This window comes from Hylobates moloch, unplaced genomic scaffold (assembly GCF_009828535.3).
Source record: "Hylobates moloch isolate HMO894 unplaced genomic scaffold, HMol_V3 SCAFFOLD_1, whole genome shotgun sequence".
Lineage (NCBI taxonomy): Eukaryota > Metazoa > Chordata > Mammalia > Primates > Hylobatidae > Hylobates > Hylobates moloch.
Genome location: NW_026652276.1, coordinates 138,517,432 through 138,528,747, shown reverse-complemented (window position 1 = coordinate 138,528,747; position 11,316 = coordinate 138,517,432). Strand labels below are relative to the sequence as shown.

General features: G+C 40.6%; 1 protein-coding gene across 4 annotated transcripts; it reads right to left on the bottom strand.

Annotated features, from left to right (window-relative positions):
* Positions 1-2,643: 2,643 nt before the first annotated feature.
* GGCT (gamma-glutamylcyclotransferase) lies at positions 2,644-11,161 on the bottom strand. Of its 4 annotated transcripts, none has more exons than XM_032758406.2 (4): positions 10,878-11,161; positions 6,546-6,691; positions 4,814-4,949; positions 2,644-3,254 (listed from the first exon to the last, which is right to left on the bottom strand). In XM_032758406.2, exons 1-4 carry the CDS (start codon positions 11,016-11,018, stop codon positions 3,111-3,113), a joined length of 567 nt encoding a protein of 188 aa, XP_032614297.1. In that variant the 5' UTR covers positions 11,019-11,161; the 3' UTR covers positions 2,644-3,110. The 4 variants fall into 4 exon arrangements, with proteins under 4 accessions (XP_032614297.1, XP_058289399.1, XP_058289422.1 ...); XM_032758407.2 differs by lacking the exon at positions 4,814-4,949 and adding an exon at positions 3,762-3,917 and having other exon boundaries at positions 3,104-3,254; XM_058433416.1 differs by lacking the exon at positions 4,814-4,949.
* Between the last annotated feature and the right edge of the window lie 155 nt (positions 11,162-11,316).

The window sequence follows — 11,316 nt, the reverse complement described above, 5'->3', positions numbered from 1 at the left end:
CCCAAAGTGCTGGGATTACAAGCGTGAGCCACCGCGCCCGGCCTATTTGTTGTGTTTTTGAGTATATCTCTTTGTATACTTTTTTAGTGGTTATTCTAGGTACTATATATACATAATTTTTCAGTCTACTGGTATCGTCGTTTTACTAGTTCAAATAAAATGCAGAAAACTTATTTCTCTTAGTGCTTCCCATTTATAATCATTTAAGGTATTACCTCTACATATATTTAGAACCATTAGTGTTATAATTTCTGCTTCAACAAACATATTTAAAGAAAGTCAAGAGAAGTAAAGTCTATTGTATTTACCCATATTTTTGCTCACAGTGATCATTTTTCCCTTTCTGATGTTCCAATGTTCCTATATTTATTACTTTCTCTCTGTTTAGAGAACTCCCTTCAGCCATTCTTTTTAGGGAAAGTTTCTGGCAACAAATTTTATTAGTTTTCCCTCATCTGAGAATGTCTTGATTTCGCCTTCATTCTCAAAGGCTATTTTCACTGGATTCTGAGTTGATGGTTCTTTTCTTTCAGCACTTGAAAAATGTGCCACTTCCTTTGGACTACCATGGTTTGTGATAAGAAATCTGGTGTCGTTCAAATAGCTTTTTCCCTACAGATAAGGTGTCATTTCTTGCTGTTCTTAAGAATTTTTCTGTCTTTAGTTTTCAGAAGTTTAACTATGACGTGACTTGGTGTGAATTTCTTTATGTTAGGGGTTCACTCCATTTCTTGAATCTGTAGGTTTATATCTTTTGCCAAACTTGAGAGACATTTTAGTCATTATTTATTTGGGTACTTTCTCAGCCTGCTCTTTCTCATCTGCTGAGGCTCCCATGACACAAGCATTAGATCTTCCTGAGAACCTAAATTTAAGCTTTTTCCATAGAGGATTTGCTTCTGCTTCTGCCGGGAGCCACTGGGGCTACCAACTGGGGACCATTTTAGTTCTTTTTAAGGGTCCTGGCTTCATACAGAGTTCTCAGGTTCAGTTTTCCTGTCCTGCAGCAAGGGTGCTCCAGTGTTAGTAGTCCAATTCTAGAGCTATTATTGGCATTTGTACCCAAGAACATCAGGATCATTTGTTTACCAGTACTCTTTGTCCTTTCAGCTCACAGTTCATCTTTCTTCTTTTTGTGGGGGAGGAATTGGTACACCTTGAAGATTTTCCTTATTTTCTTGCAAGTCCAGAGGTGGTTTTCAAAAACTATTTGTTATACTTTACACAGGATCCGTCAGTATTGTGGTTAGAGGGCCAAAATCACTGGTAGAAAGGGAAACCTCTTACATATAACATTTGCATTTTAAATATTACCTTGAAAACATAAAAAAAAAGTATTTCTCATGATTATCAGGCTTTTCTTTCTTCATTTTTTTTTTAGACAGGGTCTCACTCTGTTGCCCAGGCTGGAGTCCAGTGGCACAATCATAGCTTGCTGCAGCCTCGAACTCCTAGGCTCAACTGATCCTCCCACCTCAGCTTCCTGAGTAGCTGAGACTACAAGTACATGCCACCATACCTAATTTTTAAACTTTTTTGTAAAAACGGTTTTTTTTACAAAGATGGGTTTTTGCTGTGTTGCCCAGGCTGGTCTTGAGCTATCCTCAAGTGATCCTCCCACCTCTGCTTCCCAGAGTGCTGGATTACAGGTGTAAGCCACCGTGCCCAGCCCCAGATTTTTCTTAAAAGGCAGACATGAAGGTTTTTATTGTTAGCATTTTGAATTCTTTAACCAAAGTTGTCATTTTATGTGAGAGATTATTAGAATAATATTCAATTCTTAGTATTTACAGCAAAACTGAGTCTTGCTCACTATACTACTATAAGCCTTATAAGTGGGTTCTTGCTCACTGACAAACTTGGTTTTCTTGGGAGGAATTAAGAACAAGGAGCAAACTAGAATATGGGAGTGGATATATGGGAAATAGTGAGGTGTGACAGCTATGAAATATGGGCTAACATATAATCTATGACAGCTCACTACAGAATTGCAGCTGTAGCCTGAAAATTCCTTTTACATTTTTCACAAGAGAACACATTTTTATTTTATACTCCTGCAACTAGTTCAGCCGCATTCCAGTTCAGAAGGCACAGCTCACTGCATTCCACAGAGACATTAAGAGAATTTTTGATACTGAATATGCATGACTCTTCTTTCCTTCATTTATTCAGTAAATAAATTTAAGGTCACCATTTCTTGAAAAGCCAAGTGACTCTGCCTCCCCACATTTTTCACTTCATTGTACTGACCCTCCTACTTTAAAATCCTGTTCCAAGGATGGCCCTGGACAAATTTAATTCTTCAATAAAATAAGAATTGCTAATACTTACCATATGCCACTTTCTATCCTAAGCTTATTTTATATATATATATATACACTCATTTAATCTTCAAAATAATCCTAAGATGTAGATGTTTTGATTATCCTCACTTTATATGTGAGGAAACTGAGACACAGAGAATAAACTAACCCAAAGTCTCACAGTGAGAAATGGTGGCACAGACAATTGATCCTTGGCTATTTGGCTCCAGAGTCCGTACAATACTACTCCACTACAGATGCTGCATGGCCAAGACCAGACCCAGCATGTGTGATGATTTAACAACATAATGAAATGAAGTACTTTAGTAGAGACAACAGGTTAAACCACAAATACGTTTATTCCTCTAAAAACAGTATACCATCTTTCCAATTTTCAAAATGTTATTATCAATTGTCTGCAGATTACTCTCATTAAGCTGATTTTTAAAAATCTCAGAGCAGAGCAATTCACCAGCACCATCATCAAGTGAGCTACAAATCTATCTTTTACCAGAGCAAGGAGACACTTAAGATCAATTCAAGAGAATAGCTTTCAGTGTTCACAGAAGGGGTACTCACATTAATTTGTCACATATTTCAGGCCCTCATACACCCCTTTTAAATTGTCTAACTCCTATCCCAGTTTCTTTTTATAGTCTGAAAACAAGGAATCACCCAAGTAAGATACTCCTTCAGAGCACTGCTGAAAATGGATCAAACATGGAGATCCCCCAGATCCCTGTTCTCAAGTGTTAAAAATATTTTATATTAGCACATAGAATACCCTTAGATATATTCTGTTATGTTCTAAAGAGTTTGTGTTTCCCCCCTTTTGATGATGTCTTCAATTTCTTCTGAGACCTTTCCTGTATAGTCATTTGGTTCTATTGCTTTTAACTTCTCCTGATACTCCAGCGGCAAACCATTTTCTTTTGCACCCATGCAAATGATCTGGAAATGGTTAAAACAAACAAACAAAAAAACCCTTTTAGTTAGGAATATAATTTAATGTACCATACCACAGCTTTATTTGCCTTCTCAAAGTATGAAATATTAGCTTTCAGATAACTCTGGAATAAACAATTATATAACAAATAGAATACCGTCATTCCTCTCACACTGAGCATGAATGTGTATGGAGTTTTCAAAGCCAAATGAAGCATCCTCATGGAATACCAACTTTCTCAATATATGATTTTAAATATTTTAATATTAAGACAATCATATCTATCTAGAATTTATATGACCTTTTAAGAAAAAAAATACCATTCTTCAAAAAAAATTTAAAGTTTACAGAGAGCAGTTTTGGTTACAATGCCAGAGTTTACCCTTGCTCTGAATTGGACATGGGGGAATAAATGGCAACTGTGTTTAGTGATACTTTCATAATCTATACCAGGCTAATTTCTCTAGGTTCCATACTAAAAAATTCCAGACAAGGCCTAGGAACCAGATTACCTATTACAGGTGCCATGACCTGATTGGGCCTGCCAACAGAGAGCTAAGCTTAGGTTCTGAACAGGAATGTTGGGGTCTCTATCCCACATTCTTGTCTTGTGCTTGCAAGGGTGATTTCCCTGATTCTGAAAGGCAGTGTGACATTTCTTTCTCCACCTAGGGATGAAAAACATTTCAGCAGTAGAAAGTATGTTTTTTTCCCCTATAAAAATGAATCTTGGTATTCATAAAATACTGTTATGGGGAGAAAAACATTATAAAAGCATATATATATATATATATACACACACACACACATATACATATATATATACATATACGTGTATATATATATATATATATAGAAAGAGAAAGAGCGAGAGACTAAATCTATTAAAATACCCTCATAAATATTCTTTTCTACTTTAATACATGTCTACATCATAAAAATGAAGCAAAAATTTATTGCCAGGGAAAAGAAAGAAAGAAAGAAAGAAAGGAAGAAAATACATGTCTAGAATTCTGACTCATATACATTTCTAAAAATTTTTTTAATAGTTTTAAAAACATAATTCTATCATTACACATAATATTTTTGAATCTGTACATTACATAAATATCATTTTTATATTAAAAAAATTTTATTAAAATAAATGTTTACGTGGAATTTAAAACATACAAAACCTTTCATTTCTTTTTTAGAAATTTTTTTGAGAGCGTCTCACTATCACCCAGGCTGGAGTGCAGTGGCCTGATCTCAGCTCACTGCAACCTCCACCTCCCGGGTTCAAGCAATTCTTATGCCTCAGCTTTCCAAGTAGCTGGGATAACAGGTACTCACCACCATAGCCTGCTAGTTTTGTATTTTTAGTAGAGACGAGGTTTCACCATGTTGGCTAGGCTGGTCTCAAACTCCTAACCTCAGGTGATCTGTCTGCCCCAGCCTCCCAAAGTGGTGGCATTACAGGCATGAGCCACCACGTCGGGCCTAAAGTCTTTTAAAAACAATATATTCTTTAGTTTCTCTCAGTGAAATTTAAAAAGTAATTACCACCAGTCTGTACATAGCTTACCTTTTTATACTGTGGGGATGGGGGAGCACTTTCATAATTTGTCATCAGATAACTTCGACAGGTTATTTCTCTTCCTTCTTGAGTTGCAACTTTAACTTCTATTACAACATACATTCCACTTTTAACCCCTTCTTGCCTGAAACCAGAACAGCCAAATTTTAACCATATTTGACCTAGCCAATTGAGCTCACTGGGTAAGGTCTTTTTATAATAGTCAAGATGGGGTATGGGATTAAACATTTAACTACATATGAGCATACTTGCTCCCTATGTATTTGGGATAGAGAATATATAAATTTACCACATGAAAAGTAAGCTTAGCATTTAGGCTGGGTATGGTGGCTCACACCTGTAATCCCAGCACTTTGGGAAGCCGAGGCAGGTGGATCACTTGAGGTCAGGAGTTCAAGACCAGCCTGGCCAACATGGTGAAACGCCATCTCCAATAAAATACAAAAATTAGCCAGGCGTGGTGGTGGGCACCTATAGTCCCAGCTACCCAATAGGCTGAGGCTGGAGAATCACTTGAACCCGGGAGGTGGAGGTTGTAATGAGCCGAGATTGCACTGTGGCAATCCAGGCTGGGAGACAGCAAGACTCCATCTCAAAAAGAAAAAAAAAAGGCTGGGTGCAGTGGCTCACACCTGTAATCCCAGCACTTTGGGAGGCCGAGGCGGGCAGATCACCTGAGGTCAGGAGTTCGAGGCCAGCCTGACCGACATGGAGAAACCCTGTCTCTACTAAAAAAAAACACAAAAAAAATTAGCCTGACATGGTGGCACATGGCTGTAATCCCAGCTACTTGGGAGGCTGAGGCAGGAGAATCACTTGAACCCAGGAGGTGGAGGTTGGGGTGAGCCGAGATCACGCCATTGCACTCCAGCCCGGGCAACAAGAATGAAACTTCGTTACAAAAAAAAAAGTAAGCTTAGCTTAGCATTTCAATTAGAAGGCCGGAGACATAATATTACTTGTTATATTCCTAACATAACTCTCCATATTTATCTTGTCTTAAAAGAGGCTTCAAGGAAGTTTTTTTTTTTTTTTTCAACTTTATACCACGGAAACATTGTTCTTTGGGCTACAAAAATGGATGGCGTTCTGACAGCAAGAGAATATCCACCTAGAACAAAGGTAGAGAGGATGGCTCATTCTCCTTCACAAGTGAGGTAAAGTATCGAGCATGTCAGATAACCCTCTTCTCAAGGCCTACTCTTTCTGCAACTTTTCTTTGCATGAAGTGCTCTGCCACACAACTCTGAGAGCTCTAGGTATAAAAAGTATCAAAGCATTTCTAACATGTTGTCAAATGCTTTTACAAAGTATTACTTATTTACTGATTCACCTGCCATCTTAAATAATTGTTCTTTAAAAACTGAATTCAAGTACTTTCAAAATCAACAAAAATATGTAACAATTACAGAAATCTTCATGCCTTTTCACAGTATGAAACTACAAAGAATAATTATGAAAGACAATAGAATGAAAAATAAGGGCTTCCATCTTTTACATAAGAGATTACAAACATCCCCCCAAATCTTTATCAGAAAATATAGCCTTTCTAGATCTTTTAGCAAACTCACATTATCATGCCTTTTATGTTGACTCTAAAAGTATAATGAATATGTCTGTAGTATGTGGTTTTGAAAAACTAACACACAGATACACATCCTCACATACAATCTGCTTTCTGAATTAGTTACTGTTTAACTTATAATTAGAAGCCACCTACTCATCCAGAGAATTTAAATTGCTTTTGTTCATTTTCCATACTACTCCCCACACTTCATCGCCAGGACTCTGAAAAATGGTGGCTATCCCTCCATGCCAAGTTTGACTTGTTTTGCCTTGGGAATTGCCAAAGTCAAGCTTAAAATCCTACAAAGGAAATCAAAGTGATATGATCAATATCCACTTGAATCCAAATTTCCCTCATCAAAATAAAAAGGATTTACCTTGAACTCCATGCAATTAAAACATTCAATAAACTGAGTTCCTTCTATGCATAAGAAGCTGTGGAAAATATAAAGTTAAACAGACAAGACCCAGATCCCAAGGATTATGTGTTTTAAATATTTTTCTTTAAAAATGAAACATACACTGAATATATATAGACATCTTAACAAAAACAAAAAGTTTAAAAAAAAACCCATAACCCTAATGCCTTAACACAACTGTTGTCATTTTCGCAAATTACTTCCTAGTCTTCTTACATACACATAAATTTTTACTTAGAGACAAGCTGGGTGATGGCTACATGTGGGTTATAATATTCTCTCTCCTTTTATGTCTGTAGAGTATCCTACCAACATATATCACCAAATTTGCCCTGAGGGACCTGGCATTTGAGGATGAACGATTTGTGTACTTATGAACACTAATACTCACGAATTATACTAATTTATCTACAATAATCATAAGAGCAGCTAACACTAACTGCAAATGGGAACGCCATTTAAGCAGGGGACGAGCATGCCCAAAGGCATGGATAAAAGAGTGCGTTTTGGGGGCCAGGTGCAGGGGCTTACGTCTGTAATTCCAACATTCTGGGAGGCCGTGGCAGGTGGATCATTTTGTATGCAGTGCTATTGGCTAATATATAATATAATTATGGACCATTCCCTTTTATTTTGCTAACAACTTTCTTATACCCATTTTATAGCAATAAACACTGTGGGTTAGAAAGATTAAGCAACCTTCCTAAGCTCTTGGAACTAATAAGTAATGAGATTAGGTTTCTAGTTTAACTTCTTTCCTCACAGAGGTGGGCAATCAGGGGATAGAGTCCTGGGGAAGATTAAAAATCCTTACATGAAAAAAAAACTAAAAAATAAAAACAAAACAAATAAAAAACAGAATCCTTATGTGGCTTATTTGGTCTAGGAAGATTTCTTTCCATCTTTCCAGAGCTTAGTTGCCTTATGGATAAATTTAAAAGGTTGAACTAAATGATAATTCTAGGATCCTTTTCAGGTTTATATTTTATCCCTGTCACTTATATTTTCTCGACAAACTTGTCAGACATCTCAGGAATTGGGTTGGTTGGAGTGACCAGGACCTTTATTCAGCATAAAAAACGTTCTTCGGCCGGGCGCGGTGGCTCACGCTTGTAATCCCAGCACTTTGGGAGGCCGAGGCGGGCGGATCACGAGGTCAGGAGATCGAGACCACGGTGAAACCCCGTCTCTACTAAAAAAAAGAAAAAATACAAAAAATTAGCCGGGCGTGGTGGCGGGCGCCTGTAGTCCCAGCTACTCAGAGAGGCTGAGGCAGGAGAATGGCGTGAACCTGGGAGGCGGAGCTTGCAGTGAGCCGAGATCGCGCCACTGCACTCCAGCCTGGGCGACAGAGCGAGACTCGGCCTCAAACAAACAAACAAACAAACAAAAATGTTCTTCTAGGACCACACGTCCCTGGCAGGACACCAGGAGATCTGATAAAAGTTACGATTCACACTAACTGGTTGTGTATTGCTAAATCCAATAAACTATTTTCATTCCTCATCTTGTTCCACTTCTCAGTGGAACATAGGTAACCACCTTCTCCTGATCTGCCTCTTTCCTAATTTTCAGGCTGTTCCTTGATCTCAATCCCCTTTGCCAGCTCCTCCTCCATTACCTGATTTTTAAATGTTGGAGTTGCTCAAGGCTCAGTCTAGGCCATGGGTGTCCAACACTTTGGATACAAGAACTTTTTTGCTTACCTGTGGTGGCGGACATCACGAAAATTATGCATGGGACTTTTTTTTTTTTTTTTTTAGCTCATCAGCTATCATTAGTTTTAGTGTACTTTATGTGTGGCCCAAGACAATTTTTCTTTTTCCAACGTGGCCCAAGGAAGCCAAAAGATTGGACACCCATGATCTAGGCCATTTTCTCTATTCATTCGGCAATTTGCCCAAGACATTCTCATCCCCTCCAATGGCTTCAAATATTCTGATCATCTTTAAACCCAGACTAGATCTCTCTTCTGAGCTTCAGAAGTGCTTAGAACAGGGCCTAGCACACAGTAAGTACTTAATAAATGTTTGCTAACATTATTCTGTTCACTTGACTGTTTAGCAAGCATTTCAAATTCAAAATGTTCAAACTGAACTTAAAATTTTCTCCTCCCAAACTGGATTTTCCTCTTTTCTCTGCAAACATCACCTGCATCTACCTGGTGCCAAAAACCTGAGTCATCTTTGATATTCTCTTCACACTCAATCACTATACTTTAACAATGTTATCTCCAAATTAGTTCTCAAATCCATCCACCCTACCCTGCCACCACCCTAGTTCAAGATGCCATTCATTATCTTTGGCATAAATTGCTGCAAAACTTCTTGAACTCTCCACATCCACTCTTCCCTCCTTCAAATCTATTTTCCATGTGACCAGAATGGGCTTTTGGAGATAGAAATCTGATCTTTCATGTGCTTTAGTTCTGCAGTGTGTCTTATTTGGCTTCTGTGGTCCTGGAAGATGTGGCCCTTCCACGTATCTCCAGTCTTCATGCCACATTCCCCTTACTAAACTCCAGCCACACTGACTGAAAGATCCAGCTTCCTCTTTCTTCAGGTCCTTTGCAGAAGATGCTGTTCCCTGTTTTGTGTGCTCCCCACCTCTGCAATCATTCAGGTTTCAACTTAAAAGTCACATTTTCGGGCAGGGCTTTCCTGAGCATCCTAGTTAGGTCAGGTACCCGGGTCATACACCCCATTGCACTTTGCATGCCTCCTTTTTAAGATGGACCATATACCTGTAACTGAATAATCCCTTGTTTAATATCTCTTCCCCTTGCCCTGACTATAAGCATTTAGACTTCCTTCCTACAGTTGGGAAATTCCCTACGAGTTTGGGAATAGGGAGTACCAGAGCTTGACTCCCATTTTTGAGGCTTCAAAGGCCAGAAGTTGGTTCTCTTAGTTTTGCTTAAAGTCATGGCATGGGTACGTGGCCAAAACGTAGCCAATCAGGACATTCTGGTGCTTTCAATTAGAAGCTAGTGCCCAAGACAGCAGGGACACCAGAGTGGCTGACACATTTGGGTTTCAGGAACTGCAGGGATGTACAGAGGCAGGCAGTGTCCAGGGCAGGCAGTGGTGGTGGTGAACAATACAGCATCCACGTTTACCAAGTTCAGCAGTGGTGCAGAAGAGGCTCCGTGGGCTGGTTCTGTTGTGTGATGCCCACTGTATTACAGTTGCTGTGCCTCCCTTTATGCTTGTCCATTTTGTCAGCTTTGTACTCCTGCCTTCCTGGTCATTCTGTGAGCTCTCCAATAGCCTTTTCAACTCATTCTTTTTTTTTTTTTTTTTTTGCTTAAATCAGCCAGTTTCTGTTGCTTGCAACTAAGAACTCTGACGAGGTTAGCAGAGATCATGTTTGTCTCATTCGACGCTGTCAAAAAGGTTTTGTACATAATCTATTGCACCTCTCTCCTACAGACTGAGAGTTCCTCAAAACAGCCACTTTACTCAATCATGTTTATACCCCTAGTGTTTAAGTGCCAGAAGAATATGTGCTAAATGAATGAATGGACTGGGCTGAAGAACAATGATTTATCGACACTGGTTATAGTTCATCCAGCCCCTTGACCTAACTGAACACAGCATTATTACGAATAAGACATGGTCCCAGCTTTCAGGGCCTCTCAGACGAGGAGCGAAAGGCAGGTAAACGGATTTTCACAATGCCAGGTGAGAAGTGCTGTAACAAAGGTATGTACAGAACAGAAAGCAACCAATTCCCAGACTCAGGTCAGAGAAGACTCCCCAGAAGTACCAACTGTACGCAATCTGTTAAGTTAGTGGACGAGAGGCCAAATCGGTGCAGACCGAGCAGCCGGTGCAAAGGCCAGGAGGGGGAAAACTCTAGGCAGCCCAAGAGGGCACCGTGGCCGGGGCAGCGCCGGGCAGTGGGCGCAGCGGAGGAGGTGGACCCGCCCAGGAGGCGGAAGCCGCGTCCTAGTACCCTCATCAGGAAGAATTGCATTCCTGGCCCGATCGGCCACTTGTGCCCCCGAGGAAGCGCCTTCGGGGCATCCCGGCCCCGGCGTGGGTTGCGCGGGCGGGGGCACTCACCTGCAGGCGGGCCACACAGAAGAACGCCGCCGAAGGGTTTCGGAGGTGGATCCTCTCTGTCAGCAGGTTGCTGCCGTATGCAAAGTACAGAAAACTCTCCTCATCTGGACCCGTGACGTCCTTGCAGCCCGAGTTCGCCATGTCCCACTACACGCCTGCACGGGAGCCTGGAGCAGAGCTGTAAGGAACGGCCAGAGAGCGCAGCGCTGGGGCCCACTACCTCGGCGCAGTGACCACCGCGCCGCAGGGACCGCCGCGCCGCAGCTTCAGGTTAGGGGACTGGCGGGAAGCGTGGGCCGGGCGAGTCAGGGGCGAGCGCTCTCCTGATTGGCTGCCGGTCCCCACCGACCTGAGTCGCCCCCTTTGATTGGCCGGCCCCACGGCCTTCTCTCCGCCTTCCGCGGAGACTCAGAAATAGTCTGTCCTGAAGCGACCCGGC

Bases quoted from the DNA above. Each gene is read 5' to 3' on its own strand.
- GGCT (XM_032758406.2), bottom strand. From the start codon at position 11,018: ATGGCGAACTCGGGCTGCAAGGACGTCACGGGTCCAGATGAGGAGAGT. The intron at 6,692-10,877 runs GTGAGTGCCCCC...TTTCCTTTGTAG, and splicing joins TCTGTGTGGCCCGCCTGCAG to GATTTTAAGCTTGACTTTGG. The intron at 4,950-6,545 runs GTAGGTGGCTTC...TTCTGGTTTCAG, and splicing joins AATTTAAATTCTCTGGATGA to GCAAGAAGGGGTTAAAAGTG.